Source organism: Diabrotica virgifera, chromosome 5 (assembly GCF_917563875.1).
Source record: "Diabrotica virgifera virgifera chromosome 5, PGI_DIABVI_V3a".
Taxonomy (NCBI): domain Eukaryota; kingdom Metazoa; phylum Arthropoda; class Insecta; order Coleoptera; family Chrysomelidae; genus Diabrotica; species Diabrotica virgifera.
The window spans coordinates 7,299,036-7,326,390 of NC_065447.1; the positions used below are offsets into that span (position 1 = coordinate 7,299,036).

Here is a 27,355-nt window from a genome sequence, read left to right on the forward strand (position 1 = left end):
AGAAGTATAACTTCAAAAATTGATCGACTTACGAGATTATTAAAACAATCAAAGAGCACAAACTAGAATATCTTGGCAATGTTATGAGGAATGAACAGAGATATAGCTTGTTGCAACTCAGTCTTCAGGACAAGGTATTTGGAAAGAGAGTATCAGGTAGTGGAAGAATATCTTGGTTTCGAAACTTGAGAAAGTGGTTCAATACATCGACAACCAGGCTACTCCAAACAGCAACAAATAAAGTTAGGATAGCCATGCTGATCGCCAACATCCGGAATGGATAGGCACCGTAAAAAGAATAACCATTGGTTAGAGTTGGAACGATGTCCTTCAGAAGTTTGATATCTCCTCGTCCTTAACTTGTATTCTAAATCGTGTGTAAATGTCTTTTAAGAACGTAAGAGTGGATTATCCCGTGGAAGGCAGAATGAATGAGACAGAATGAATAAAAGATATATGAATAGAATATTGTATAGAAGATTCTTTCTATATGGATAGAAGATGAGCCTTACTCTAGTGCTCCTCATCTTATCCAGCTTATTGTAACACTCTTACTTATTAAAGTCACCTACAGTCGGAAAAATGAAAGAATACCCATGAACGATCACATCAATCACTTATTTTGTATTTGCTGTCTTTTCTATAAATAACAAACGTTTGTTATAGAAAAAGACAGCAAATACAAAATAAGTGATTGATGTGATCGTTCATGGGTATACGCTCTGAGCTTCGCTGGTGGCGCTCCTAGCGGATTACTAATTCAACTTTTACCGGTAATTTTTAAATTTATTATTTAATTGTTATCGCTCAATATTTACAACGCAAAAAACTAATTAAATTGTAATCGATTTTTTTAAGATTTTGCTAATAGTTTTGACGTTCTATTGATAAAATATGAATTTCTTACTTCGGATACTTTCACAGTTATCGTGTAGATGGCGCTAAGATTAATAGAATAATTTTTAATTAAATATTACGGAACAGTAAAAAAACTTAAATTCAGTATTTAAAACGTAAGTATATTTAAGGTAAAAATATATACCACAGCTTTGACCTACTAATATTTTTTATAATTAATGTTTTTAATTTTAATTTTAAATTAATCACTTTGACATTTATGTCAAATTTCCGATAAAGGTTTACAGACTTGTCACTACTAGCGCTCGCGAATTTGTAAATATCCCCTCTACGTACCAGATCACAGCGTATAGGGCTTTTCATTCACAGTCATTTGTTTCGAGTTTCTGTCATGTAGTCATATGTCACATAATATTAATATATCTACGTCATACGTTATTGACATATACCAATAATACAAACCAAAGACGTATGACGTAGATATATTAATATTATGTGACACATGACAGAAGCTCGAAATAAATGACAATCGATGAAAAGCCCTATAGGGCTTTTCATTCACAGTCATTTGTTTCTTCGAGCTTCTGTCATATGTCGTATAATCCGTATATAGTAATTTTAAACACAGATTATACAACATCTGACAGAAGCTCGAAACAAATGACAATCGAGGATGAGAAGTGCTATTCTTTCATTTTTCCGACTGTATTATCATTATCACCACGTGAATGGTGCAGTTGATATATTCATTTGGAACCGATTTTTGCCAAAGATTATAGTGTCTCCATTACAGAACATAAAACCAAGACAGATTTTTAGGCAAATGAACAACACAAATGATTGCTTTTGACGACAAATGATACGAATCAATAGAAAACTGGCCATCCTACAACAGATGAGAGCTTTGAGATCCTTAATATGAGCAACTCTTAATCTGAAAGAAAAGGTCAATGTAGAAGGCTAAATTAGGTGGCAAGAGGGATATAATTGTTAAAGGAATCGGTGAGACTTATTAGACTCTTCGCAAGAAATACTTCTTCTTTTTCTTTACGTGCCATCTCAGCGACGAAGGTTGGCAATCATCATTGCTATTCTAACTTTTGACACTACAGCCCGAAAGAGTTCAGTTGAGCTGCATCCAAACCATTCTCTGAGATTTCTCTGCATTATTCATTTTAGGAGTTCACATGTTAGTATGAACGAAAACAAAGAATAGGGAAAGAAGAAATATTGACAACGATAAATTAGAAATATGAGCCAAGTAAGGTACCGAGGTCTTGGAACGAATGAAAGAATAGAGATAAGTGAGTAAGAAACATAATTCTACCGCCTTTTTTTAACAAACACAGATTTTCGTCATTTTTAACTTACCATTGATAATCCATATATTATCATCTTCAAATAAATTCAATTTTCTTGCCAAACACATTGTTTCGATAAAATAAACCTTGATTTCGCAAGAAATTCACATTTAAGAACACCCCAAGCAAAAGATATTTTGAAACACTCTAAACGCTAGGTTTAGGGAGCAAAATAATCCATTTTACGTAAAAACTATAATTTTACATTAGATTAAAGTTCAATAAATGCAGAACTGGCCTACGTGACTGACGCAAAAATGTCTATTTAATAAGATTAGTTAATCCATATCACTTGATACGATCATAGTTTATCTCACAATTTGAATTAATTAGATAGAATTTTAATTTTATGATAAGGTTGAAGAATCACCTGGGAGAAAAATAAAATTTCCAATATCAAATGAAATCAAAACAAATCAAATAAACAATCGGTTCAAAATCAAGTTCGTCCAAAAATACAATATTTCGATTTTTTATCTGTGATATTTTTGATATAAAATTCATATTAAATGATTTTAAAACAAATTTTGGGAATTTTTCAATATCTTTATTTGGCATTTGATAAATGTTTGCATTGCAATTCGGTCCAATTATTCTTAAATTGCCTTCGTCACGCTGTATAAGGTCCGAATACAATAGAAATTTCTACCTCCCTCATTCATTCTCTCCCCTTCACTCTCTAATTTCTATCTCTCTCTACTCCCTACTTCCTCTCTCTGTCCACAACCCTCTCACTCTCTTTATTTCTCTGCCCTTCTGTAACTCTCTCAAACCCTTTCTATCTCTCCCCACTCTCTGTCTGTCTCCTTCACTCTTTCTTTCTCTATCTCCCTCAATCACCCTTCCTCCATCTATCTCCCTCTCTCTCTCTCTCTCTCTCTCTCTCTCTCTCTCTCTCTCTCTCTCTCTCTCTCTCTCTCTCTCTCTCTCTCTCTCTCTCTCTCTCTCTCTCTCTCTCTCTCTCTCTCTCTCTCTCTCTCTGTTTCAATCCCTTACCCCCTCTTTCTCCAAATCCTTCACTCCCTCCCCCTTCTTTACTCTCAGTGACAGTACATTTTTGTACTGCAGTATCAAGTTTAAATAATGATAAATATACAGTGTGTCTGCGTAACTTGGAACCATATGGGAAACTTTTTTAATATCAATTTTACGAAAAAAAGTTATTCTTTATAAAGTGCTCTGCATAGTCTAAAACCTAAGAGGCAATCATCAGATATCAAATTTTATCAACAGTATACGAGGTATGTCAAAAAATATGAATTACGCTCAAGAGTAAAGTGCCTTTATATTTCACAATATCGAAAATTATCATTGAAAAAAGTTGTTTGTAATTCAAAATTATGTTATTATCTACATTTACACTCTTCTAATTAAAAAAAAAAAAATTTTTTAAATTTTTCCTCAAATCACGGACACCTAACATCATTTTTATTTATGATAGCTCTGTTATTATTAATTTAACGAAAAAAGTTATTCTTTATAAAACGTTCTGCCTAGTCTAACAACTAAGATAAAATTATAAGATATTAAATTTTGTCAATTTTGTACGAGGTATGTCAAAAAATATGAATTTCGCTGAAGAGTAAAGTACCTTTATTTTTCACAATATTGGAATTTGTTATTATAAAAAGTTGTTCAGAATTAAAAACTATGTTTCAATATGCAATTGCATCCTTCTAGTTGAAATATTGTGAACTATGAAGGTAATAGGTAAAAGGTAAAATAATAGGTAATAAAGTAAATAGGTAATAGGTAATAATAGGTAAAAGGTAATAGGTAAAAGGTAATAATCAAGGCTATTGAGCGAAATTTATATTTTTTGACATACCTCGTATAAAATTGAAAAAAATTGATATCTTATGATTGCATCTTAGTTTTTTGACTATTCAGTCATTTTTATAAAGAATAACTTTTTTTCGCAAAATTAATAATAAAGGAGTTGGCTTAAATAACAATGATGTTGGGTATCCTTAATTTGAAGAAAATTTTCGATTTTTTTTTCAATTAGAAGAGTGTATATCCAGATTATAACATAATTTTTACAAACAACTTTTCTTAATGACAATTTTCGATATTGTGAAATATAAAGGCACTTTACTCTTGAGCTAAATTCATATTTTTTGACATACCTCGTATATTATTGATAAAATTTGATATCTGATGATTGCATCTTAGGTTTTAGACTATGCAGAGCACTTTATGAAGAATAACTTTTTTTCGTAAAATTGATATTAAAAAAGTTTCCCATATGGTTCCAAGTTACGCAGACACACTGTATGAATGCGGCTTACCTTTAAGTTCTTCTAGAAGCGGCTGAAGGTCGATGTCTATATGTTTTTTCTTAAAATCAGGATCTAGCCCCGCCTTATTGAGTACTATCTGCGTTATCACTTCTTCAATTAATTTAAAATAAGCTGGCCTAAAAATAAACATCGATTATATTTCTTGTTCACGTTTTAAAGATCTTTTCACCGCATTTATAGACTATGAGAAAGCTTTCGACAAAGCAAAGCATGGAATGTCTAAAGCGAAAAGGACTCGACAAAAATGATATTAACCTAATGAGAAATCTCTATCAGAACTAACAGGGTGTGGTAACATTGGATGGAAATAGCACGGATGCGCAACAGATAAGTAGAGGTGTGAGGCAAGGCTGTATACTTTCACCAGTACTATTTAATATATACATACTCCGAAGAGTTATCTACACAAGTACTTGAAAACTGTACAGAAGGGATCAAGATAAATGGCGAAAATATAAATACCATTCGCTATTCCGACGATACAGTCATTACAGTTGAAAGTGGGAAAGACCTGCTGACGCTACTAAACACAATTTGTGATACTGGGGAATAGTTTGATTTAACAATAAACATAGGTAGAGAAAACAAAAACTATGGTTATCAGTAAGAGGGATAAAGTCATAACAAGGATCCAGATAAAAAATGAAGATACATATTAAACCAGTGGACAAAATAAAATACTTCTGGAGTCTGGATTAGTGAAGATCGAAATTCGAACAAGAATAGAGCAATCAAGAGCAGGCTTTTTGAAGATGAGGAAATTTCTGAGTAACCAAAGACTCAATCTGCAAATCCCATATCGGATGCTAAAAAGTAATCACCCTTATTCTTCTTTATGTTGCCGAAGCTTGTACTGTTAATGTTAACCTAATATGAGAAATCTAGAAGCTGGTGGCTTTTTAGGAAAATTCTGAAAATACCATGGACCGATCATATTACGAACGAAATGGTGTTGCACAGAATGGGAAGAGACAGAGAATTTTTGACCACCATTAAAATGAGAAAGACAGCATAGTTGGGGCACATACTTAGAAATGATAAATACGAGTTGTTGCAGCTGATTATGAAGGGTAAAATCGAAGAAAAAAGGGGTCCTAGAAGACGACAGATATCCTGACTGAGAAACCTTTGTGACTGGACCAGGTTAGATACACAGACGCTTTTAAGAAAAGCGGAAGATAGAGCAATGGTTATAGCCAACCTTTATTAGTGAAGTCCGCACTAGAAGAAGCAGTTCATGTTTAGATGATCAAATATGTATCAAATAGTAATTTTTCGGGTTAGCCATTTAACTTTGGCCTATTCGCTCCGTGCATGACTGACGCGCCACATCTAGCGTAGTTGCCTGTCATTTTTGCCGACCACAATTTGACGTTAAACATATATGATACACATATGACATATTTGACGTTAATATGCAATATTTATTTACCATTTTTGATAGAATTTGTTATACAAACAAAACGTGTGTTAGCGGAGAGGGACTAGTCTACGACAAGTGGAGCATGTGCACTTTAAAACAATGAGCTATTCCAGGTCAAATCAATACACTTTGAATTAATTTTTTCCTGACCTCTTTAGAATTTGTTATAATTTGGAGTAATCATAGTGGATGATTAAGTGAAGAAAAATACAAAATTTTAAATTTTTATCTCAAGCCGTTTCCGAAATATGGTTATGCAAAGCTTTCCAAAAAAATCCAAAACACCGCGATCATACTTTATTGGAATGATTGTAGAAGCTGACCTGATTGAGCTAGAATGTTGTTTATCAACTTGTTTATCATAGATCATGCTATGATAAACTAGTTTTTCTCCAACAAAAAAAATATATTTTGATTAAGTTTTTTTCCAAAAAGTACATCATTTAAAATTTTCATAATATTCCTACAAATACATAGTACTGTTGTTAATATCATAAAAATTTCATCATGAGATGGTAATGGGTTCAACATAAAAAAAAATAAATTTCACACAAACAGTATGGTGCAAATGAAAGGAATAAATTCGTAATGTCGCAAGCTGGCGACTTTAAGGAAAAATCCCGAAACAGGTCGATTTTTAATTTTAAATTGTAATTTTTTGGCATATATCATACTAGTGACGTCGTCATTCTGGGCGTGATGACGTAATCGATGATTTTTTAAATAAGACTATAGGTTGTGTGTTAGCTCATTTGAAAGGTTATTTAATTCTCTGTTCAGTAATATAAACAAAAACATAATTATTTATACAGGGTGGCAAACAAAACTTTTTTTAAATTTAATTAATTGACAAAAAAGAAGAATGTATGTAATTTATCTGTTTCTGGCAACAGTAAAATATATTTTAAATTAAATAAATTACGTATATTCTTCTTTTTTGTCAATTAATTTAATTAAAAAACTTTTTTCTGCCACCCTGTATAAATAATTATGTTATTGTTTATATTACTGAACAGATAATCAAATAACCTTTCAAATGAGCTAACACACGACCTATAGTCTTATTTAAAAAAATCATCGATTAAGTCATCACGCCCAGATGGATGACGTCACCAGTATGGTGATATATATGCCAAAAAATTACAATTTATAAATAAAAATCGACCTGTTTCGGGATTTTTCCTTAAAGTCGCCAGCTTGCTACATTACGAATTTATTCCTTTCATTTGCACCATAGTGTTTGTGTGAAATTTGTTTTTTGAAGTTATACTTCTTTAGGCGCGATTGAGATTGAGGGTGAATTTATATTGATCTGTGTTGAAATGATCTGTCAATAATAAATAATTGTTCAATATGAAGGTAAACAAATGTATAATATATTAGTTTTATTGTTGTGAGGACAGAAACAAAAAAGTTTATAATATTGTAGTGACTTTTAAATAGTTTTTAAAAGCAACAGGTACGTAATAATTGTAAATGTATCATAGGTACCTACCTATTTGAACCTACCAAAACACATAGTATGTAATACTTTTATTTACATAATTTGATTACCATCAAAATTTCTATCAATGTTCACCTAATATATTGTTTTCTTACTCTGTTTTGTTGTATTTTTTCAATTCTAAATCATTTCAATTCAAAATAAAAATAATTTAATTTAATTCAAAAATGTCAAAAGCTTAATCCGTTTAGTTAGTCGATCTTCGCACATAATGACACATTGCCTCCGTGGCGAAGCGTTTAAGCCGAATAAACCCCAATATACCAACCGCGCTGATAGCTGGTTCGAATCCCAATAAAAACTTTTATTTTTTTATTTTTTTTTATACATTTTATGATTGTAAGTATATTTATTATATAATTTTATTTTCAGAAAATACGTATTTAGTTTTCCGACAATTAATGTTCAGAAATCATTTGTGGTATTTTTAATGTGTTTGTGTGTGTTTTATTCTTTTATTATTTTAATTTTTGGCACTGTTTTAATAAAAATGTCTGAGAAGTAGTAAGTATAAATTAGTTTAATATTTAAATAAAATATAAATAAAAAGTATATTAATTTCGTTTAAATCATATAATAGAAGTATAACTTCTTACGAGCGTACAAAGTACACACACATTCTTTTATTTTTATGTTAAACCCATTACCATCCCAGGATAAAATTTTTATATGTTATTAACAACAGTACTATGTATTTATACGAATATTATGAAAATTTTGAATTATGTACTTTTTGGAAAAAAACCTAATCAAAATATATTTTTTTTGTTGGAGAAAAACTTGTTTATCGTAGCATCGTGCTGTATATATCACTGTAAAGAGCTTAAAAAATGCTGCAAAATGACACCTCTCCCAGCATTCTAGCCCAATTAGGACAGCTTCTACAACCATTCCAAAAAAAGTATGATCGGGGTGTTTTGGACCTTTTTGGAAAACTTTACATAACCATATTTCGGAAACGGCTTGAGATAAAAATTTAAAATTTTTTATTTTTGTTTCCCTTATTAGCCACTGAGTATTGTAAATTATAACCAAATTTGAAGAGGGGTTGGAAATAAGGTGTGTTGAGTTGATATGGAATGACCCTAATATAAATAATACCGTTGATATATAAATATACAAGGTATACTTACTATTCATTAATTATTAATATACTGGTACATTTATCAATAAACGATAATACATTAAATAAATATTTTATAATATGGAATTAAAGTGCGCATGCGTTGTCGTGGACTAAAAGTCACCGACAGGGTCCGCGAACGAATATAATGACACTGACATTACAAAAATTCGCAAGAAATTGTCACATTTCGCCGCTACGGACGCTGGCATGGTTTCGTGTATCCTCACCACGGTCACGCACGGAGCGAATATGTACCCGATAAGCTGCAAGTACCGAGAAAATTTTGTTGAAATCAATGAATAAAATATATATGTTACTTACCTGATATTGACATCTTCCTTAATGAACAAGAGATGTTGCAAGATACTCAAAAAATAAGGCTCCGACGGCGTATCTAGAGTGATATTTTTTAAGACCTCGAAGCAATCTTGAATATCGTCCATGTCGAGCCTGACCTTGTCAAATCGTTCGTGCCATTCGTCCGCGTCATCTTCTCGTCTGTTTTCGAATATTTCGAACTGAGTTTTTAGTTGGGGATTACTCTCGTTCCTTAGTTCTTGTAGTTTTTCGTAAAGTCCGTTTCTTACAATTTCGTTTCTTAAATGCATACGGAACTCGAAGTCCTCCGTTTCGCTTAATAAGGCATTGATGAATTGGAAACACATACTCTAAAACAAAATATATATTACTATGTATTATAGCACATATCGAATAGTACATATCGCCACAACTAGAATACAGACTCGGTCACAGTAGAATCAATATAGTGTGCTATGCGGATGATGCAGCCCTGATTGCAGAAGATGAGGATTACCTACAAAGACAGCTTTATCGATTCTATCAAGCATGTCGACAACTCAACATGAACATATCCATGCAGAAACAAAATGCATTACCATTGCGAAAGATCCAATTAGATGCAAGCTCGTGGTAGAGGGGAAACACATGGAATAGCTAAACCAGTTCAAATATCTAGTTGTAGATTTATCAAGTTATCATGAACCAGCCAGAGACCTAAGAGGACAAATAAACAAGGTCACAGTCATGTCCGGATGTTTGAGGGATGTGGTCTGGAATAACCCATATATGAGAATGGACAACAAAGTTAGAATTTATAAAACTTGCATCAGACTTGTTATGACCTATGGCAGGGGTCACCAATAATTATATTCTCTGAGGGTCCGTTTCGAAAGCCTATGACACTTCCGGGGTCCGGATTAATGCTGCCTGTGTCTAATTGTTTTGATTCGGATTCTTTGCGGATTCTTAACAAGAAGACAAATCAGAAGGGTGCCGTGCGAAATTTTTGGGCAGAAATTGTTTAACAATTTTTTTTAAATTCAAAATATCACCTTTTTTGTCCCCGAAAATTTAGTTTCAGCATTTTTGGTTTAACAAAAAAATCTTCATTTTTCTCAAAGTCGATGGATTTCGAGTTTTAAGCGATTAAAATCTGAAAAATACAAAAAATAAGCATTTTCGAAACTTGAAAATTCATGAGTAAATTATTATTTTTGAGGTTCTCAAGTGTGTAAATTGAAGTTTACACTTCAACATTTAATTTCAATATTCTGATAAGTAACAGGCGCTCATTTCAATTTAGATCGTTGTTTTTAATTGTTAATTATGCGCGTCCACTTTAGCCGTAAACGTCGCCGCGACGCGTCGCACTATATGGTGCATATCGCACTATACGGTGCGTATCGCACTATATGATTGGCGTATTTAATTAGCACATTGGCAATAATTAATTGAATAAATTAATAAATTATTTAAATAAACTATGTTAATAATGTCAAGCCTCTGAACGTGATAGCGATCTATGCACCTGAGAACAACAGGGATGCCACCATAAGAGAAAACTTCTATGAACACCTTCAGACTGTAATAAACGAGATCCCAAATGATGAATATATAATCATTATGGGTGACTTTAATGCCCGTGTTGGCAATGACACAGTTCCGGGAATAAAACAACGATATAATGAAAATATCAGAAATGAAAACGGAGACCTTCTAACGGACCTCTGCAGCATAAATGAAATACGAATTAACAATACATTTTTCCCTCACAAAGAACAATACAAATACACTTTTGAAAACACTAGAGGACAAAGATCTATGATAGACTATATTCTGTCGAATAGAGAGTTACACCCGTCTCTAATCTTGGATGTAAGAGCACTAACATCAGCAGAAATAGGAAGCGATCATAAATTGGTATTGTGCAAAATCAGAATGAAAACACATCTATGTGATAACAAAACAGCAGAATACACCACCAAGATTAAAGTCGAAAGCTTACAGGACGACTCCACCAGATACCTATTCCAAAAAAGACTAACGGAAAAAAGCAGCAACATGTATATCACAGAAAGTGACGGAGTCGAAGAAAGCTGGGCAAAAATTAATTCTAATATCTTAGCCTCAGCCAAGGAAGTTCTTGGTGAAAGAAACATTAATAAAAATAAATCGCTTCCAAGACGAAGAACTCCATGGTTTTGTACAGAAGTGAAGGAAAAATGTAAAGAGAAGAAAAAAGCCTACCTAAAATACATGTCAACTAAAACACAAGAGGCATACGATAATTATAAGACCATAAGAAACGAAACACATTCAGTAGTAAGAAGAATAAAAAACGATCACTGGGAACGTTTTTCGAAAGAAATGGAACATGATTTTTATGGTCTCCAAAAGGAAATATGGCGCTTTATAAGAGGTCAAAGAATGGAGGTAAAGGAACTAATAGAACCAAAACACATAGAAAAGGATACATGGATTGACTATCTAAAAAAGCTTTATGCAGAGGAAGAACAAATAATGCTAGAACCGGAAACACCAGAAATTACCACAGATGAAGATGTTAATATAAGTGCACAGGAAGTACGAAAAACACTCGAAAAGCTGAAGAACAGAAAAGCTGCAGGTAAGGATGGAATACCAAACGAACTACTGAAATATTGTGGAGCAGCAATGACAGAACAATTAACAACATTAATTAACAAAATCATAAAACACGGTAAAATACCGGAAGAATGGAGAACGAGCGAACTAATCCTACTATTCAAAAAAGGAGATAAAAAGCAGCCAGAGAACTACAGAGGTATCAACTTGTTAAATACTACCCTAAAACTTACAACTAAAATCTTACAAGACGTAATGAATCAGAGGATAAGTTTAGCAAATGAACAACAGGGTTTTCGTACTGGAAGATCGTGTACAGATGCAATATTCGTCATAAAGCAAATTACTGAGAAATCACTAGAGTATAATAGACCAGCATTTCTATGTCTGATTGACTTAAAGAAATCATTTGACAGAGTAAGACTCAGGGATGTAATCCACCTTCTGTATAATAGAGAAATCCCTCTAGATATCATAAAAACTATTGAGAACATCTACCAAAATAACAAGATGGAAGTCAGAATAGATGGACAACTTACAGAACCTGTAGATATAGGCAGCGGAATAAGACAGGGAGACTCATTGAGTCCTCTGCTTTTCAATTTAATCATGGATGAAATCATCAAAAACGTCAACAAAGGAAGAGGATATAGAATGGGAAACAAAGAAGTAAAAATACTCTGCTACGCAGACGACGCAATATTGATAGCCCAAGATGAAGATAGTCTGCAAAGATTAGTCCACAGATTTAACATAAGAGCAAAAGAATTCAATATGACAATTTCATCTCAAAAAACTAAAACTTTAGTAATCAGTAAAGAACCAATCAGATGCAAAATAGAAATTGATGGTATCAGTATTGAACAAGTAATGGAAGTAAAATACCTTGGAATTACATTGTCAAGTTACGGAGACCTAGACAAAGAAGTGAGAAATCAAGTACAAAAAGCAAATAGATTGGCAGGATGCCTTAATAACACTATATGGCGAAACCGACATATTAACACTGAGATGAAGTCAAGAATTTATAAAGCCAGTGTACGACCAATAATGACATATGCATCAGAAACAAGACCCGATACAGCCACAACACAAAGACTACTGGAAACGGCAGAGATGAGAGTACTGAGAAGAATTACAGGAAATACACTGAGAGATCGAAAGAGGAACGAAGATATTAGAAGACAATGTAACGTACAGTGTATAAACGAATGGACACTAAATAGAAAAAAAGAATGGAACAACCATATAACCAGAATGGGGGAGACACGTGTGGTCAAAATAGCACGAGATAAATCACCAATCGGCAGAAGAAGTATCGGCCGACCGCGCAAAAGATGGAGCGACAACCTTCCATAGAGGTATCAATCCGCCAATGAACAAGCAGAATTGCTTATAAAGAGGAAGAAGAAGAAGAAGATGTTAATAATTAATAATATATTATAAAATTTTAATAAATGTCAAGTACTTGTTGGGAATTTCTCGCATAAGTACGTATAATATGCATACGCACCATAAAGTGCGACGAGCGACGATTAACCATTAAAAACCAACGTTCTATATTGAAATACGCCCCGATTACTCGTTAGAATCTTGAAATTGAATGTATAAGCTTCAATCTAGGCACTTGTACACTAATAATTAATTTACACATGAGTTTTCAAGCCTCGAAAATGCGTATGTGTATTTTCGCATTTTTTAGATTTTAACTCGCTTATAACTCGAAAACTATCAACTTTTGAGATAAATGACAAAGGACTTTTTGAGAAAAATGACTTTTTTGTTCAAAATCATCCAAAAAAAAAACCTAAAAATACATTTTTCGGGGCAAAAACATAATTTCTAATTTATTTAAAAAAATTATTTCCTCTGTAAAAAAATGTATAGCCTGTATGAAGTTTGAAATGAGTTTAGTGCAACTGATTTTCATTAGGGAGTTGAGATATTCATCTGTTAGCTGAGAGCCGTACCGATTCTTAAAAAAGTTCATTATTGAAAAAACGGCTTCGCACCCATAAGTTGAGCCTAACGCAGTAAACAATTTCATTGCCAAAGATTTTCAAAATTACAAAACACTATATTCTGAATGTAATCGCGGTCCGCACAAAACTAGCCCACGGTCCGCATGCGGACCGCGGTCCGCTAATTGGTGACCCCTGACCTATGGTATTGAATCAAGAGAAGAGATCAATAAAACCAAAAGCATCCTACAAACAGCCGAAATGAAGACACTAAGAGCAATAGCAGGGATGGCAAGAAGGGATAGAATAGGAAACAACATCATCAGGGAACAATGTGGCGTGCAAGATGTAGTAAGATGGGGTAGGCAAAGACGAAGAGAATGGTTCAGTCATGTAAAAATAATGGAGGAGCACAGACTACCAAGAATTGCGCTAGAAGGAAAACCAGCTGGCAAGCCTCCACCGGGGGACCACCAAAAAGATGGAGAGATAGCTGGCAGTCTACTTCTCAAGAAATACTCCAACGTCGGAATTAACAGATCGACAGATCTACAGCAAGTATAAGAAGAAGAGGAAGATATGGAATAATGTATCATTAGATCCTTAATAATATTTGGATGTTATTTCATAATCTCTTATTGATTTGAAAATCTTTGATGAAGTAATTCTAGCTTTACTATATGACAACTTTAAAATTCTTATTTTTCTTTTGACGAAACTACGAAATCCATTGCATTTCCTTGTCATTATACCAATATTTGCAATAATTGACAATCACCAATGATATTTACCCTATTTATTAACCGTTTTAACCAGATACCTAAATGAAAATTACCGATGACTTCCCAACACATACATCAATCGGCTGCAGTAAGGCCAATATAGAATAGATGTCTTCCAGATAGAATTGAAAAAATTACGGTGTTAAAGTTAATAGACACAATTTTGTAGAGTTTAGGCACTAGAAAAGATGGGTAGATGGTATCCAAAATACTACATGGAAAGAGCTGGTTGGGGCCATGTTTAGTAGTGGATAGATATGGGTTGGAAAAGAGAAGACGAACGTGGACTATATTACAATAATTCTGATATATGTATTGGGACCGTGCAAGTTCGGCAAAGCGACCTCTATTTCTACGCTCTGTACTTTTATTCGCACTTTTAATTATATTGGCCAATTATATTAGTCCTGGTTGCTGGATAATTGTCAAGGCCATAGTCCAAAAAAATAATAAGAAGAAAATATAAGATGCAGGTTATGTTTATCAAACGTAAACAATTGTATGTAGTAAATAAAATTAGTTATTAAAATGCAGTACTGCAAGCAAAATACAATTAATTAAATTTACCTTTATATAATAATTGCATATCATATCAATATTGTGGAGCAATATATAATTTTTCTGCGTCAATGACAGAAGGTATGAAAGATACGTCAATTTGACAATTTCAATTGACAATATGAATTATTTAAGATAGTTGCAATATTTCTCCGCGACTCGCGCACGGTCGTTTCTCGTTTCCCTTTCCAAGTACTTGCACACCGCGAATAGGATGATATGATTATTCGGTTATGACAAAGGAAAATAAAAAGAAGGAAATAATGATTCGATACAGAAACAAAAATGAAATACAAAAACCAAGCAAGAAATAAATGGAAATCAACTAAAGAACATTATCGAAACTAATTCGCGATTAAAAACAAAGTATCTGACCTCTGGTGGAATAAATTTAAACTACTATAAGTGGTATAAACAAACCAGAAAATTGTTGATTTGAATGGAATTTGGTCACTATTAAGAAAGTTTTAGTAAATTTCAGCATTATGAGTACATTAATAGTTATTTATGATATAAGTGTTAAAAGTACACGTTTAAGGCACGCATGTGAAAGTTTGCAGAATGAGCGATAGCGAGTTCTGCAATTCACATGAGTGCCTTAAAAATGTACTTTTTAACACGCATATCATACAATATTTTTTCTACAAACGTAATTACAGGACAATATCTACAAAAACTTTTACTTGAACTTGACTGACATTCCATTTTTATATTTTTTTGACATTACATCAAAATTGCCTATACGGTCAATACGAACTGCACTAGTGCCTTAAAGTAGCATTTTTAACGCTCGTATGGAGTGCTAAAAATTGCATTTTTAACACGGTTGTAGAAAAAATATTTTAAATCAAATCAGTATTGTTCTGTTCCTGAATTGAATCTATACCATTTATATCGGCAATTTTCCTGCATTCGACCTGCCCTCTATATTCCGCTTCAATCGCGAATAAATTAATTAAAAGACTGATTAAGACGGTCACTAGGTGGAAGACAGAAACTAAAAGATCAAGGGAAAGTTAAAATAACTTTTTTAATAGGACCAGCGACCATGTCATGAACAAAGATATTAAAATCTTGAAAGTAAGAAACTGGAAGAAGCTGTGCACACATCGAAATGAGTGGAAGAAACTAACGAAAGCCAAGTCATACAACAAACTTTGACTCTCGCTATCATTACCCTGTTGCAATTGGAAAATTTCAAATTGCCACTCCACTGTGAACTATAATGATGATAACAATAATATGTACTTGTGACTTATTGCCCTATTAAAAAAGTTATTTTTACTTTGAATCATCATACTGTATAATGCCCTATCTATTTTCTATGAGTCATTACGTAAACAAAATAACAGTTTTAAGGAGACAAATAAATCATTACACAACAATAAGCCAGAGATATACAATAGGTTTTGTAAATAACGCAATGTAAACAATCACAATGGCATTTGAATAATGACTTTGTTTATCTGTTGCTTCAGGTACTTTATTTGACGTGTGATGGCGATATGAGAGTTCTTATCATTAACAAGAAATTAAGTATATAAAATTTGGGTTTTGAGTCAAGATTTTCTGATAGAAAAAAAATCATAGGTAATTTCAAATGTAACAAAACAGGTGAAATAGATCGATTAGGAATGTTTGTGCAATAATAATTTTATATACACAAAGTTCACAGTTTTGTGTATTAACGAATTCTTTTGAAATAGTACTATGAAAAAGAATGATAAACCTAAAAAAATCATATACATACTTACGCGTTGGAATGTTTTATATGGAGTAGAAGGAGTTAAGGCATTAAAAATGTAGTAATAAGTGGTGAGGATAGATGGCGTTACTGATAATTGCTGTCAGTTTTGACATTTATCATTCAAATAATATGACATCTGCACCCTTATTACTAACAGTGAAAATTCGGATATAGTCGGTTCGCTAAACTCAGACACAACTGGCTAGTGATTTTAGCAAGTAATTTTGCCAATTTGGTATTTGCCAAAATTGACAAAAAAAAATAATTACTAAATAGTTAATAATTACTAAATAATTAGTAATTTTGCCAATTTTGGCAAAATTGTCAAAAAACAAAAAAGTTATCTACTAAAATCACTAGACAGTTGTGTCTGAGTTTAGCGAACCGACTATAGTAGAATTTGAGTGTATATACAGTGTGTCCACAAATGGGATGCCCAAGAGGAAAATATTTTTTATTTTCAATTTTAGCTATAAAAAGTTTTGCTTGTTCTAAAACCCCATAAAATGAAATAAAATTTAAGTTTTTCAAAACCTGCTTAATTTTTAGCCAATTTCATGTAAATCCCTATACATTTTTGCACTATATTTTTCATTTTATTTATATATTTTTCAAAATCGTAACAATAATCTATTGTTGTTAAGAGGAAACAGTAGCGATCAACAGGTAGCAAAAACGCGTTCCAAGATTGGCTGTAATTTTGAATATTTTTTCGAGATATTTGGCACACGTATTCGTAATATAATAAAGAACGGCGGTACAGAGCCCAATTTGAAAAATATATTAATATGTGGAAATTACTCTGTAATTAAATACAATATACATTAAGAAGAACAAAAAAAATACACTTTCTTCAAATAAACTTTTTTATCCGATGCCTAGATTTTTTTGTCATTTTGGAACTACTAAAATTTTTTATTTCATTAGTAGTTCCAAAATGACACAAAATCTAGGCATCGGATAAAAAAGTTTATTTGAAGAAAGTGTATTTTTTTGTTCTTCTTAATGGCGGTACAGGCTCGTTTTCTTAATATTGTATTAATTACAGAGTAATTTCCACATATTAATATATTTTTCAAATTGGGCTCTGTACCGCCATTCTTTATTATATTACCAATAAGTGTGCCAAATATCTCGAAAAAATATTCAAAATTACAGCCGCAATCTTGGAACGCGTTTTCGCTACCTGTTGATCGCTACTGTTTCACCTTAAACTACAATGTAGCTTAGTAACTGTCAACTCCGATAAATAATTTGCGAATTGTCATTTTTTTTTTCGACAAGTAAATGTTAAGCATCCAACAAAGAATTTATCTTGTAAAGTGTTATGGAATTGGAATGACAATTCGCAAATTATTTATCGGAGTCGACAGTTACTGCGTTACATTGTAGTTTAACAACACTAGATTATTGTTACGATTTCGAATTTAGTGCAAAAATGTATATGGATTTACATAAAATTGGCTACAAAATTAAGCAGGTTTTGAAAAACTTGAATTTTATTTCGTTTTATGAGGTTTTAGAACAAGCAAGACTTTTTATCAAGAATGACATTTTTCGCTAAAATTGAAAATAAAAAAGTTTTTCCTCTAGGCACCCCATCCGTGGACACTGTATAAGTAAACCATAAAATTCGAATGAATTAGTAGATGCTTTAAGCACTTTAATGTCAACCAAAAATGAACATGTATGATTCGGAGAAACATTTAGGCCTAACTAATTCTTCTATATGCCGAAAACTGCCAAGGTCAAAATGTGGTAAAATATGGAAAACAAAAGGTACTATTCATCCAAAGAAATAAAAAATCTAATAGCCGCAAAAGGAAATTTGTCAAGAAACCTGGAATTTGGCATGAAAAACGAGCAACTTAAAAGGGAAAATCAAATACTTAATACAAGAATTTCTACATTAGTACTTGATTGAACTGACTACTGAGAAGAATACCGATTATTAGCAGATTGTAGAAGGAAAGCTATAAAAAAACTGAAAATACTAATCCTACTGAATAAACACAACAACAAGGAAAGCATTTTTCAGTCATATAATCGAGAAGAACTAGGTCCACGAAGTCTAATGAAGCATTCCGGTCATTACAGGCATCTGCACAAAGAATAAGACCCATAAGATCAAATAATTATATCTATTGTAGTGGGTCAGCAACCGGACACGTAGAAGAATAATAATTGACGATTTAGAACTGGACGGTGTGGGCACCTTCATATGCCTAGGCTCGCTGTTGACTAAAAATACCAACGCCAGCGAAGAAATTAAAAGAAGAATAGTACTTGTAAAAAGTGTTACTATGGTGTGATAAGACAGATGGTCTCAAAACTACCCTGCAAAATTGAAGTGACCGTCTATCAAATACTAATTACACCAGTGCTAACATATGGAGCAAGAACATTGTCACTTACACAGAGTGACCAACAACTGCTTAAAGGTTTGTACCTAGTAATTGCCAACAAAAACCATTAAAAAAAGTAATATAACTTCTAAATGCTTCGTTTAGGTTTAGACTGATATACAGTGCGCTGGAATAAGTGGTACCCCCCCCTTATTAACTTATTTATTTTTAGCACATAAGCCAAACGCTCGGACAGATCGATTTTTAAAATAATCATAGTATGTTATAGCATCAATGTTTCGAACTTTACGCGATCCCTCTTCAGCTGACAGGCATAACTTTGATTTTTTTTTAAAATAGGAAAGTACATCATGTGACATCTCATTTAAAAGCTTTTGAAATACAGATTTCAAAAATGCATAACACTTTTTTCATTTTTGAGATCGTGGGCGCAAAATTTCGGTCGAATTCTTTTTAAAAGCAGAATGAAATATTACATTATTACCGAGGGTAGAAAATATCTTAGAATAAACAAAACGTTTCTTTTGAATGATATATATTTGAAATATAGAGAAGAACTACTACACATAGTTGAAGACTTCTATCAAGAACTATATACAAGCCAAAGAGAAGACCAAAAGAATTTAGAAGCCGCTGCATCACGCAAAGTTATCAACCAGGGTTCAGAGCTCATGCCAGAGATCACACTAAGCGAAATCCAGGACGCAATGAAAAGGATGAAAAACAACAAAGCGCCAGGAGAAGATGGAGTCGTAATAGAAGCTATAAAGATGGGTGGACGTGTCCTTCTCAACCAAATAAAAATTTTGTTTAACCTTTGTCTAACAGATTGTTGCATACCGGAAACATGGAACAATGCAGTAACAATTTTACTACACAAGAAAGGAGACAAGGCGCACCTAGAAAACTATAGACCAATCAGCTTATTGAACCACATCTATAAAATGTTTACCCGAATAATTACGACAAGACTAGAAAAAAAGTTAGATTTCTACCAACCCCGAGAACAAGCTGGATTCCGCTCAAAATTCGGAACGAACGATCACCTACAAACAGTAAAAACCTTAATAGAAAAGTCGATAGAATATAACAAACCACTGGTACTTATCTTCGTAGACTTTCACAAAGCCTTCGACACTGTGGAATTAGACAGCATTATAACTGCTCTGAACAATAGTAGAATAGATTACCGGTTTACAAAGTTAGTGCAAACATTATACCAAAACGCCACAATGCGTGTAAAACTACATGATACTACCAGAGAAATTCATATCAAGCGAGGTGTGAGACAGGGCGACACTCTCTCACCTAAATTATTTATAGCGGTCCTCGAATACGCCTTTAAAATGCTAAAGTGGGAAAATAGAGGAATAAAGATAGATGGAGAAATGCTCAATCATCTGCGTTTTGCCGACGATATAGTACTTATTACCGAAGATCTGGGTGAAGCACAACAAATGCTACTAGAATTAGAAAACGTGTCTTCAACAATAGGTCTAAAAATGAACATCAGTAAGACCAAATTTATGACAAATTTAGTTCCCAGCGAACACCTAACCATCCAAAATCAAGTGGTAGAATTGACAGAAAAGTACATATATCTCGGTCATGAAGTCAGAATAGGCAAGGACAATCAGACCTGCGAATTTCAACGACGAATAACACTTGCTTGGGCGGCGTATGGATCACTAAGAGACATCTTTAAGAGCAACATCCCGACAGCTATGAAACGGAAGACATTTGACCAATGCGTTCTTCCTATTATGACATACGGAGCAGAAACTCTCACGCTCACAAAAACAACAGCACTAAAAATGCGAGTGGCACAAAGGCGCATGGAAAGATCGATTCTCGGCGTGACAAAAAAAGACAAAATAAGGAACCAAGACTTAAGGAAAAGAACAGGTATCACTGATGTCGTTGAACGTATAGCCAAGCTGAAATGGAATTGGGCAGGTCACATAGCGCGACTGAAAGACTCACGATGGACCAGAAAACTAATTGACTGGCGCCCAAGAGAAGACAAACGCAGCAGAGGACGACCACCAACACGCTGGATGGACGACATTAAACGAATATCCAAGAAATGGCAACAAGAAGCACAGAACCGTGAAGAGTGGCGAAGAATGGGAGAGACCTATGTCCAGCAGTGGACAGAAGAGGTTGTATGATGATGATGATATTTGAAATTAAAAATCATACTTCAGAATCAGAAAAATCAGAATTTTCTATTTTTTTCACCCCTGTGACTTATTAAAATAAACATTCTAGAAGTTCTCAGGGACTTTCGACCATCGATAATACTGTAATATTTTATCCTGCGTTTAAATTTGTCAAAAATATTTATTAGTTTTCTCAGAATTCGAAAAAAATGAATGCATTTAAAAATAATTCGACCGAAATTTTGCGCCTACGCTCTCAAAAAGGATTACAGTTATATACATTTTTGTAATCAGTTTTTCAAAAGCTTTGAAATGAGGTGTCACTCATGATGTACTTTCCCCTTTAAAAAAATCAAAGTTATGCCTGTCACCTGAAGAGGGATCGCGTAAAGTTCGAAACATTGATGCTATGATTATTTTAAACATCGACCCGTCCGAGCGTTTTGCTTATGTGCTAAAAATAAATAAATTAGTAAGGGGGGTAACACTTATTCCAGTAATGAGAAACTATCCATTGATAACAAGTTATACCTATACAAAAAAGTCTAAGCGTGTTTGGAGTTGCAACATACAATTCTAGGGTTCCCAGCAATATCGTCTATACGATTCCAATAAAAAGCACTCGGAAATATTATAAATTGCTCTATGATACGTCACAAATAGTTAACTAGAAAATCATCTAAGAATCGACTATCAGCAAGTAGGCGAGGAAACACGAGAACAGGCTCCACAATCATGTGGACATTGAGGAACTCCAGTTCCTTCAGAGGTAGTACACTTGTGTAAGACTTGTGTAGACGCCCATCCATTAATAATAACATTACAAAACGGAGAGGACTTAAGAAAGAAATAACAAAAACAAATTACCCATTGTTCTATTTTAAACCGATAAAGAATGATATAAAGAATCAATTGCGTAACTACAAATATCAGCAGAATAAACCGAAAGTTTAATTGTAATTGAATTAACATCGAACGTAATCTTGTTACAAATGTGGTCAAAACATAACCTGAAACTTTTTGAACTCAGTGTATGTACAATAGGTACAAAACTATTGTGCATAGAACTTCAATCGCTCTAAACGTGACTAATGACAGCTCACAGAAAGAATTAAATCACTAATAACCCATCCCTTACCGCGATCTTCAACAGCTTCTTCTTCGTCCATTTGCATAGCTTCATTTTTCATATTTATATAAAATAATAGTCATTTTAACTAACACTAACACTAAATATAAGCACACGACTAAACTCTGCAGTGATGAGAACCACTATTATTATGCACTATCCCTACTGAATCACCGAAAAATAAAATCTTTTGAAAATTTAACCAAACAAATTGTTTACTATATTAATTCAAAAACGAGTTTGTTTATCTAGCTTAGCAAAAAGCGGAGGTAGCGGTAAAAAGGACAAAACACGTTGTATAGGCAACTACATGTACTTTTAATTGCACTAATTAAGTTTTTATGTGGGCACATTAATTAGTTGACAATATTATTAGACCAGGGTATTTAACACAAAATAAATCGATTTTTCAATACAGCACCTAAATACTTTCAACTTTTTGCATTATGTTTAGGATGACGTCAGGAAAAAAGTATACTATAGATAAATGGGTGGAAATACATAGTTGCATTCTAAAGTGCATAAAATGCATCCAAAAGTGCATAAACATGTCAAAATAGGGTTATTTAATATACAGTGAGCACGAAAAGCTTGGAATAAATTCATTCTCTCAAGAATGGACGACGTTGGAAAAAAATCCCGAAACAGGTCAATTTGTATTTTTAAATTGCGACTTTTTGGTATATATATCATACTAGTGACGTCACCTATATGTTGTTCTGAAGCTATTTCCTTGTGGCATTTTTATGATTAATTATTTATATGGGAAATAAGCCACAATTAAAACGAAAAAATAATTTTATTAACGTTTCGACGCCCAAATCGGGTGCCGTTGTCAAAATACAAAATATTACTAAAATAAATAAAAGTGTTGTTGCTAAGCAAAAAAATTCTTCTAATAATTTATTTAATCTTACTCATTTATATTGGCAATTCAGACATATATTATACATTTTAAAGTAGAAAACTTTAAAATGATATTGCCAATATTTATGAGTTGCATTCCTGGGACGACTTACTGAAAGATAGTTCATTCGATTACATGAAATCAACCCCAACTCAAGAATATCCGTCATAAAAAATTATAGCATGTGATCTGTCTTTAAAAAGACAACCAAATGCAACGACAGTAAAATTCTCGCGTTAGAGACTTCATAGTAAATCACAAGGGAAAACCAGGAAAAACCTTGTGATACTATCCCGACATCGTAAGTATTTGGTCTTACATTAATTTACTCTCAAAAAATAATACCAAATTCTGACTTGTAACATGTTTAAATTATAAATAATATTAATAATACTAGATATATAAGTAATACTAAAATATAAAATATGTACTAGCTCGATATTATTGACTTACTGATCTTGGTATTTTCTTTCTATTGACTTCCTCTTTCAGTATGGGTAACCACATCCTACTGCATTCTACCGAGGAATTTGCGACACAATTGGTTTCATTTAGCATAATTAGAGCCGCTTCTTTGATTTTTCTCTTTTTACTATCTGATTCTTTCAGGACTATACTTGAATCTCTCCACTGAACTCTATGTTCATTATCCCATGCGTGTTGACATATTTGAGATCTCTCAAATTCTCTATTTTTAATATAAGATTGATGTTCACTTATTCTAACGTCTAATGGTCTTGATGTCTCACCTAAATAAAATTGTTCGTATTCACAAGGTATTTTATAAATGCAATTCTTTGTTCTTTCTTGATCATTGTTAGGTTTAGTTTTAGATAGAATAGATCTCAATGTGTTTGTTGTTTTGAATGTTGTTGAAATGTTGAATTTATTTCCTATTGTTTTAAGTTTCTCGGATAGTCCTTTTATATATGGTATTATATATTAACATCTGTTTTATTAAAAAATGATTATCCTTTATCGTTTATAAATAAGGAATTGTCAAGATTGGATCGAATGGAACAGAACAACTTAGAACGGGATCCTACAACATTCACCAGAAATAATACGAGGAAAATATCAATACCATATATAAAAGGACTATCCGAGAAACTTAAAACAATAGGAAATAAATTCAACATTTCAACAACATTCAAAACAACAAACACATTGAGATCTATTCTATCTAAAACTAAACCTAACAATGATCAAGAAAGAACAAAGAATTGCATTTATAAAATACCTTGTGAATGCGAACAATTTTATTTAGGTGAGACATCAAGACCATTAGACGTTAGAATAAGTGAACATCAATCTTATATTAAAAATAGAGAATTTGAGAGATCTCAAATATGTCAACACGCATGGGATAATGAACATAGAGTTCAGTGGAGAGATTCAAGTATAGTCCTGAAAGAATCAGATAGTAAAAAGAGAAAAATCAAAGAAGCGGTTCTAATTATGTTAAATGAAACCAATTGTGTCGCAAATTCCTCGGTAGAATGCAGTAGGATGTGGTTACCCATACTGAAAGAGGAAGTCAATAGAAAGAAAATACCAAGATTAGTAAGTCAATAATATCGAGCTAGTACATATTTTATATTTTAGTATTACTTATATATCTAGTATTATTAATATTATTTATAATTTAAACATGTTACAAGTCAGAATTTGGTATTATTTTTTGAGAGTAAATTAATGTAAGACCAAATACTTACGATGTCGGGATAGTATCACAAGGTTTTTCCTGGTTTTCCCTTGTGATTTACTATGAAGTCTCTAACGCGAGAATTTTACTGTCGTTGCATTTGGTTGTCTTTTTAAAGACAGATCACATGCTATAATTTTTTATGACGGATATTCTTGAGTTGGGGTTGATTTCATGTAATCGAATGAACTATCTTTCAGTAAGTCGTCCCAGGAACGCAACTCATAAATATTGGCAATATCATTTTAAAGTTTTCTACTTTAAAATGTATAATATATGTCTGAATTGCCAATATAAATGAGTAAGATTAAATAAATTATTAGAAGAATTTTTTTGCTTAGCAACAACACTTTTATTTATTTTAGTAATATTTTGTATTTTGACAACGGCACCCGATTTGGGCGTCGAAACGTTAATAAAATTATTTTTTCGTTTTAATTGTGGCTTATTTCCCATATAAATAATTAGTCACCTATATGGGCGTGATGACGTCATCTATGATTTTTTTAAATGAGAATATGAGCTCATTTGAAAGGTAATTCAATTCTCTATTCAGTAATATAAACATTAACATAATTATTTATACAGGGCGTCCAAAAAAATTTTTTAAATTAAATTTATTGGCATAAAAAGAAGAATCTGTGTAATTTATTTAACTCAAAATACATTTTACTGCTATCAGAAAACGAAAAATAATGTTTATTTGACAAATAAGTATTGTTTTTTGCTTAAATTAAATATTAAAGCAGCCACCCACCTTCCTTTTGACAGTTTGAACATTTAATTTAAGCGAAAAGCAATGAATACTTTTCAAAGAAATATTGTTTTCTGTTTTCTGAGAGCAGTAAAATGTATTTTGAATTAAATAAATTACATGCATTCTTCTTTTTATGTCAATAAATATAATTTAAAAAATAATGTACGCTTTGTACGCACGTAAGAAGTTATACTTCTATTATATGATTTCAACGAAATCAATATACTTTAAACAGTTTCTCTACTACTTTCCAAAAAATTTTATTAAAACAATACCAAAAATTTAAAAAATAAAAGAATAAAACACACACAAACACATTGAAAAATGCCACAAATGATTTCTGAACAATAATTGTTGCCAAAAATTTTAATTAACCATGTATTTTCTGCACAAAATTATATAATAATATACTTACAATCATAAAATCTTAAAAAAAAGAAAAAATGATATAACTTGCATTGGGCTTGAACCTACTTCCCGTGTATCCCGCCGTACGAGAGTCGAAGCGAATTCAAACTGCACCATCTTCGCGTATACGTCATATGGGAATATACACAAACTGAACAACTTTTTGACATTTTGTTTATATGAATTTTTATTAGTTTGATTTTTGTCGAATTAAAATACAATAATATATAGAGAAAGAAAACGATACATTAGATGAAAATTTGTAGAAAGTTTGTTCGTAATCAGATTATGTAAATTAAAGCATTGCCTACTAGGGGTATAGCAAAGCAAGTACTAGGTAAGTACATTATTTTTTTACATTTTCCAAATAGGTATGAAGATAATTTTTTATTGAAATACAACTGAAACATTTAGAATTACGTACCTGTGGCTTTTCAAAACTATTTCAAAAGTCACTATAATTATAAATTTGATTTTATTTCTGTCTTCACAACAATAAAAACTAATATATTATACAACATTTTTGTTTATGGGCCATTCCACGAACATACGCCTGTTTTGGATTACTTCGACAACGAATATTTTAGTGTGAAACATAAGAAGTACGAAAGTAAATGGCGCTAATAATTATTCCAATAAACAACAATGTAATTTGCAATTTATTTTCGTTCTTCTTATTTTGCACAGTAAAATATTCGTTGTCGAAGTAATCCAAAACAGGCGTATGTTCGTGGAATAGGGTATACCGATACTCCATATTGAACAATTATTGACAGATCATTTCAACACCCAATCAGAGCCCTTATAAAGACTAATACCAAACTGTCGGTGTGCGCATGCGCGCAGATCAATATAAATTCACCCTCAATCTCAATCGCGCCTAACGTATAACTTCAAAAATTTTTTTTGACACCCTGTATAAAGAATTATATTAATGTTTATATTACTGAATAGAGAATCGAATTACCTTTCAAATGAGCTATCATACGACCAATATTACCTTTTAAAAAAATCATTGATGACGTCATCACGCCCAGATGGGTGACGTCACTAGTATGATATATATGTATGCCATAAAGTCGTAATTTAAAAATAAAAATTGACCTGTTTCGGGATTTTTTTCCAAAATCGTCCATTCTCGAGAAAATGAATTTATTCCAACCTTTACGTGCTCACTGTATATAAAATCTATTATTAATAATAAAATAAATATAAAATCTTAAGGGCCAAATTTTGTTATTAGGGATTTTTAGGAGTGGCTGAAGACGAATACACCATCAGAATCAACGACTGAAGTACTTGCTGTCCAGGTTTACTGCTAACGCACGTTATTTGAAGTTTCGAGGGTTTTTGCCACGAAATTGACGCACACAGATTACACAGGGTATTTGGCG

The 27,355-nt window shown here is 32.4% G+C and overlaps 1 protein-coding gene across 6 annotated transcripts in view; it reads right to left on the bottom strand.

The window, feature by feature from the left end:
* LOC114339212 (protein diaphanous) overlaps nt 1–27,355 on the bottom strand; it is a 197,929-nt gene that overhangs the window by 36,285 nt on the left and 134,289 nt on the right. For all 6 annotated transcript variants that reach the window (XM_028289996.2, XM_028290070.2, XM_028290203.2 and 3 more), the window contains 2 exons: nt 8,897–9,243; nt 4,511–4,638 (listed from right to left, as the gene is read on the bottom strand). In XM_028289996.2, coding sequence (XP_028145797.1) covers nt 4,511–4,638; nt 8,897–9,243 — 475 coding nt within the window. The remainder of the gene's footprint in view (nt 1–4,510; nt 4,639–8,896; nt 9,244–27,355) is intronic.